General features: G+C 38.1%; 1 protein-coding gene across 1 annotated transcript; it reads left to right on the forward strand.

Moving 5' to 3' along the window:
• The first annotated feature begins 65 nt into the window (after positions 1-65).
• Positions 66-6,761, forward strand: LOC112191961 (E3 ubiquitin-protein ligase RFI2). The gene is made up of 6 exons (XM_024331466.2): positions 66-728; positions 1,597-1,766; positions 2,999-3,057; positions 4,807-4,832; positions 4,933-5,320; positions 5,765-6,761. The coding sequence occupies exons 1-6, from the start codon at positions 542-544 to the stop codon at positions 6,237-6,239; spliced, it is 1,305 nt and encodes a 434-aa protein (XP_024187234.1). The 5' UTR covers positions 66-541; the 3' UTR covers positions 6,240-6,761.
• Positions 6,762-7,135: the final 374 nt, after the last annotated feature.

Below are 7,135 nucleotides of genomic sequence, written 5' to 3' on the forward strand. Positions count from 1 at the left end.
AATCTTATCTAACCCCCAAAAAAAAAAAGGGCTTTCGGACAAACAACTACAGCGTCAACCAGAATCAAACGGCAGAAGAAAAATCATTCCTGGCCGTTGATCAGGGTTATTAGGACAGCGGTTATTACGCCGAAAGTCCAACCTCTCCTGATCCGACGGTCCGGAAACGCAGACACAGAGATAGAGAGAGAGAGAGAAGAAAGGGAGCCAGCGACAGGGAGAGAGAGAAGAAAGAAAAGAAAGAGAAGAGAAATGAGAAAGAGGAGAGAGAGAGATTTGGATGTTTGATTTGTCCATCAAATTTCCCAGAACACCATCTCTGACGACTCACGCGTCTTTCTTCGTCTCCGCTTCTGATCCCCACGACGTCGTTTCGGGGTCCCTTTCGTGATCGTCAATTTGTAACCGAAGGCTTTGTGTGTGTTTTTTTCGCCGGGTGGTTCTTCCGTCTTCGCGCGCTTGAGATTGAGAGGGAAAAGAGGCGGAATTGGACGCCGGCGCATCGGAATTAGAGTTTTGAAGACTTGATTTGGGGGTTTCTATGGGTCTGGGCAGCGATGAAGAGGTGGTTGTTGAAGAAAGCGATGGCGTCGGTGGCGATGGTGGTGGTGGTTGTGGAGGCAAGTCGTACGGTGGCTCTGTGTCCTGCTCGATTTGCCTTGAAGTCGTCGCCGATAATGGGGATAGATCTTGGGCCAAGCTGCAATGTGGGCATGAATTTCATCTAGGTGAGTCGGAATTGAATGTAATTGGGGTTGCAATTTTGGTTTTCAAGATTGCAATTTCAGAGATCCGGGTTCAATTATGGTTCTGACTTGTGAATTGTTTTGGATTTTGGATTTTCTGTTAATGTGCTCTTTTGGTTGATTAAGAAAGTTGAGGGAAAAATGAAACTGAATATTGCCTCAGCTAACCATGATTAGAGTTTTGGTTTTATGGGGTTGTCATTTCATTGTGTTTTCTTATCTTATCCATGCATTATGTTCATATTTTCCATTTATTCTTCAGTATCAAGTTGCTTGCTTTTGTTAGCTAAATGATCATATCTTTCTGTTGGAAATCATGTAGTTCATTCCCTACATTTCGATTTGTTAAGGTTTTTAAATTTAATGGATCAGCCGATCATTTATACTGAAAGATGGAAAATTTGATCAGTTGGGATCTACAGATTAGGAGTGGCCATGTAAAAGGAAGTATCTTTATGCACGTTTGTAATGTAGAATGTGGAAGTTTAATCAGAAGTATAATGTATCATCTTCATTTCATTTTTTAACAAAATCTATCTTCACATTTCCAGTTTTTATTCAAATGCACAATTCTATTTATTTTAAACATCTCCTATATCAATTTCATTTGTTAGGTTTGGCCATAGACTTGAAATCTTGTTGGTGATGTAGTTGAACCTTTCATCTGAGTTTGTAGAGTAGCAAGTTTGTTAAACCTATTCTCCTTCTTTTGATGATAGATGATTGATGGTTTTACTTGCACATTGTATTTGAGACCAACTTTTCCTATGGAAGTTAGCTAGTTATGACTTTCATCTAAGCTGTTTATCAGGTTTCATGTTCCTTGATTATTTTGTTACAACCCTTTCAGATTGCATTGGTTCGGCGTTTAATATAAAGGGCGCAATGCAATGCCCTAATTGTCGGAAGATTGAGAAAGGTCAATGGCTTTATGCTAATGGCTGCCGTTCATTTCCAGATTTTAGCATGGATGACTGGAACCATGATGAAGATCTGTATGATCTAAGTTATTCCGAAATGGTAATTACTGTAGCTGTAGTTCCTCTTTTTAGATTTAACTTGTAGGACTAAGTGTATTTTTGTATGCGGCTCTAATTATCTTTGTGAAATGCATAGATCTTGTTGTTAAAACCATTGTTTCATGCCTACGTACGTCCAAGGGTTTGAGCTAATATTGACAAACATAAAGGGTTGTATACTAAACATTTAGGGTCAATAGAGCATTCAAAGGAAGTTCTGCTATAGATGGGCGAGATAATTGATTCTTATTAAGGTACATGATCAGGATGAGTGCAGCTCCCTTATAGCCAAGGATCATCCTTCTACTTTTGTCTGATGTGAATGTTATATATTAGGTGAAATCTGATAAAATTCTACATTCCAGTGAACCTAGTTAAATTGCTTCAGAGCTTTGTGGCTTCTTTTATCAAGTAGGTTATCACAACTTCCTCCCTTACCAGTAGCAGTCTATCCCCTCAGCTTAGACGTGGAGGTCATTTCTACATTGTGCCTGAGGCTAAAAATGTTTTCTTGACCATAAAGATAATCACATGATTAGTGCAAATGATCTGTGGCAAGCAAATCATCAAATTTGTTCAATAGGGACCCAGTAAGTTTGCTATTAGTGAAGAGAAAAGGAATGAAGAGAACCAAGTTCTCTAAATGTTTTGTCTGCTAGTATTACCTTTTGTTTTCCCTGCTATTAGAACCAATCAGAATCCATTATATTGAAGTAATAGTACCAAATAAAGTATGTATATATTTATATCATGTCTGTCCCTCTCATATGTATTACTCATCCTTGAACTGGATTGATTGAGGTCCCTTTCTATCTTTTCCTTTTACTTTTACTAGCATTTTAATGATGACATCTGAGGGGTCTGTGAGTAATATAATGTTCAACTATAATCTTTTCTGGGGGCTGGGATGCATTTTCTTCTTCCCGAATGCTCTAAACACTTAGAAACCTTTGCTGCTACCAGGAGGTGACTGGAAGAAGCAAAGCCATTGACAGAAAATTGCGGTCAGATTGAAACAAATGATAGTAATATCGACAAGAGTAGTCCAACCAAATTTTAATATTGAACTGCATTGTGGTATCAATGCAGCATAAAATACCTAAAATTCTTGTCTGCAGGCTAGTTTGTATTGTGTGGGTTTAGATACTTATCCGCGTTTTGTTTACAGGTTAACTGAATTTTGTTCATCATCTAATATATTTATATTTTTGGGTATGTAAATGCCTTTTGCAGTCCTTTGGTGTTCACTGGTGTCCATTTGGTAGCTTAGCAAGACTTCCTTCATCATTTGAGTAAGTGATCTCGTGTTAAAATTTAATTCGACTCCAAGTTGTTTGCGGATAATTTCTATGCATTCATGGTTTTATTAAAAATAAAAAAAAATCATTTCTAGAGGTTAATTAGGAAATTAACTTGTTCTACTGTAATTCTAAATCTAATCAGTAACCATTTGGTCCTTCTAATTCAAAACAAGCTCTTTTTCACACTTAGAAGAACTTAGTTATCTAATGGGCATGTGCAAACACGGATTATTTTATGAGGTAACATAGTTATCTCTTTTTCTCCTTATCCACATAAGCTCTTGTTATCTTTTACATTAGTAAGTTTGATTGGAAAGTTATTCATCTATTATTTTCTTTAAGAAATCCAAAGTAACCTTGCAGACTTAAAGAGTTGGAGAAGTTGCATGATTTGACAATAGAGTTTTCTGATATCAGATGGGTTTTGAATACAAAAATGTTGAATCATTGTTAACAGAATATCAGTGCCATTGGTCCTTGGTTTCCTGGGGAGCAATTAATAAATTGATTATTGCATTTCATGGGTGCAGTTCAGTATTTCTAGAAAATAACAAGAGAGCAGTGAGCACCATCATCTGGTTCTACCACTGTCTGAAATTCCTTCAGAATTTTTTCTGATACACCTGAAAATATCAACTAGTTCTCCCCGGCCTGGGGCTGCATTGAAAAGAAAAGGAAAAGAGTAAAAAGAAAAGAAACAATATGTTCACTTCTGTATATTCACCTTTAACTAGCTGTCTCAAAGAAGCAAACTGAGGACCAGGGACCTAGTTGAAAGTTAGACTAAGAATTGGCAGGCGTGGTTATTGTGTCAGATAGTATAAAGTCTTTTCCTTTTGACAGTCGTATGTGTAAAACATGGTATCTCTTGTCTTTTTGCTGTATAGCTGTTTGTCCTAAATGCATTTAAAGTTTCAACATAACAAGAGTTTGTGATTTGTTGTTTTTAGAAATAGTTGTAGCAACTGTGTCCAGTTTAATATATTTTTTTTCTTCGTGCATGTTATATAATTATGATTAAGAAAGAGTTTTATTTGTTGTTCTTTTGTTAAACCGTTACACTTTGTTTTGTTTACTAGTTGACACTTCCAAAATATCTTTGTTGAAAATTATAGTTTTACCCTTTGCCTTATATGCTTTCAAACTAACAGTTATGAGGGTTTTGGAAGGATGGGAAGCAGAGGTTGAGGGGCTAGGCTAATCCCAGTTTGGATAGGTTAACAGAATGCTCAGGCGCAGTCTTCACCTTTCGGAAGATTGGATCGGCCATATGACTGATATGCTAACCAGGAGCCTCACCTTTTTTAGGATATGTCTTAAAAGAGAAAACTAGTGTTTTAATTAAATTCTATCGATTAACTAAGCTTACTACTAGTGAACAAATTGTGTAAAATAAATGACATAAACTTTTGCAAATACATAGTCAATCTTAAGGTAGGATAAGGTGAGAAAACTTTTGCAATCGTATATGGAGGAGCATAGCCTGTTTATGACTCTGGGTCAGGCTAGCTCACCGGGTTTTGCCAAAGGTTAAATCTATGAACTTTTTAAAGGTAATAATTGGAATTGAAGTTTTAGAATAGTTGTTTGGAACTTTGCAGATTAATTTCCAAGTTTCAATAGAATTTTCATATCAACTCGATGATACATGTATGCTTGCAGTTTTTTCTTTTAGTCTTTCTGGTCAATGCAATATTTTCTCCTCCTATGTGTTGAACCTTTTATTTTGGCTATCAACAGGGAAGGAGAGTTCTCACCAACTTCATGTAAGACTTTCTTGATTTTCCCTTGTGATATATTTTATTCAAGTTTTAGTGGTGGTTAACGCATAATGTAATATTTATGCGAGTGGATGTTGTAATGCAGATCATGATTTACTTGGACAGCATGCCATCTTTGCTGAGCATACAGCTGTATCATCTGCTGCTCATCCTTGCCCATATATTGCTTACTTTGGACCAATCCACCCCTCATCCTCTAATTCAAGTGGAAGTGTTTCAGAAGCTTCCAACTTTAACCACCATTGGACTGGCACATCTGTACCTAGTGAACTGCCAAGCTCCTATGCTTTTCCTGCCATGGATCTTCATTACCACAGTTGGGAGCACCATTCCCCTCCATTCTCTACAACCAGCAGTCATATTGGTGGGGTTGACCAAACTTCAATCCCATCTGTGACTCAAAGATCTGCTAGGTCGAGTTCGGAGATACCAAGATCAGGATCTTTCATGCATCCCTTTCTTGTTGGTCACAGGTATGCCCTTGATAAAATTTGAAAGTGGTTTCAGACTACTTCTGACCTTCATCTTGCTGTATCACATGTGCTCTTTTAATTGCTTATCATTTAATGCGTTATTAGAAAATACTAGAAGTATCTCTCGATGTACATGTATGCAGATTTCAAAGAGAATGAGGTATGTGAAAATAAGAGTTGGGCCTGATATGTGGTTTTTCTTTTTGTCAAACTTTTTTTAATGAGATAATGGTGTAATTTTTTTTTTGCAACAAAAAAATGATGATGGTATAATTTTCGTTTCCTAGATGTTTCCTAGATGACAATTGACTGACTTTAGGTATATTCCTTAATTATATGTGGACTTTAGATCGGATTAAATACTAACATGGTTATGTAAATGTTCGTGGTTATTGATCATCAAGCAGTTGATGCATGTCTTTCTGTCGTAAATCCTTCCTGCAGTTCTAGTGCTAGAGCCGGCAGCTCAGTCACATCTTCAATGATTCCTCCTTATCCAGGCAGCAATGCTCGGGCTCGCGACAGAGTCCAAGCTCTTCAGGCATACTACCAACAGCAACAACCTAGCAATTCACCAACCATGCGCACACCCATGATTTCAGGAGCCCGAAGATCAAGCAGTCAAAGAGGTTTGCCTCAAGTAGGGCCAGTGGCTTCATCATCAGATCAAAATGGTGGTTTCTATTTTTACCCTTCTGGTTCATCAGGCCGTAACTACCAAGAGGCTGAAAATCCTTTATCTACTCGTTTTCATGCGTGGGAAAGAGATCACCTGCCTTCATTCTCGATGAATCAGGTTGACCGTGATCCTGGTTGGGCTGCTCTTCACCAGGGTGGTAGTGGATCAGAGTCGGCAATCAGGGGAAACAGCTTACGGCGGCATGCATCTGAGAGGACATCTTCACAAAATCGGTCATAGGCTTTTCTCCTTATCCTTGTCGGTGAAGTAAACTACCACTACTATAACTGAAATCCTAAATTATGTATGCTTGAGAAATGATATATAATGCTCGGGGTCTGTCATGACCAGACAGGCTCCAAGTTACTGTGGTGGCCCTGAAAATGTTGTCTATAGCCACTTGGTGGTGTGATGGACTTGAGTTTCCTCTAGTTTCTTCGCCTTGAGGATGTGAAATAAGATGGTGTTAATGGCAAATGTAGGATTTGAGCGCATACTCCGCCATATTATCAACGGTGATCCTGTCATCTTGATTTGACAAAAACCAACTATTCTTCAGGCTGAGTTATCAGTGGATCATTATTTGTGCCAAAAACATATTTGAACAATTGGTAAGGAAATGAAATCTTTACCAATATTTCCAACACAAGCAGTGCTTGGAACTTGTGCTGCACGTTAGTGAAACTGGTATGACAATAATCCAGCTTTCAAATTTTTATGGCCGATTATGCCATCGTAGTTAATTATAAGTGAGCTTCGTAATCTTCTGTTCATGTATCCCTCTCATGAAATGTCTAAAGCTAGGGCTGGGCGTCCGGACCAGAAAGACCGAGGACCCGATCCGAACTGAGGAAAAATGACCGATTCGGTTCGGTTTTGATATAGGAATTTTCGGTTCGGTCTCGGGTATCACATTTTCAGGGACCGAAGCCCGAACCGACCCGAATCTTGTATCAGTTGCCATATGCCAGTCCTTGATTGGGTGATATAATAATATGTTAAATATTAAAAAAAAAAAAACAAAATAACAAACAACCCTAAAAGGCTAAAACGCTAAAACATGTCTCCTTCAGTCGAGTAACCCGACCTCACTCACCTCAGCCTCCCTCTCTCTCGATAGTATCGAGTTGATCCCA

Source organism: Rosa chinensis, chromosome 3, assembly GCF_002994745.2.
Source record: "Rosa chinensis cultivar Old Blush chromosome 3, RchiOBHm-V2, whole genome shotgun sequence".
In the NCBI taxonomy this organism is placed as follows: domain Eukaryota; kingdom Viridiplantae; phylum Streptophyta; class Magnoliopsida; order Rosales; family Rosaceae; genus Rosa; species Rosa chinensis.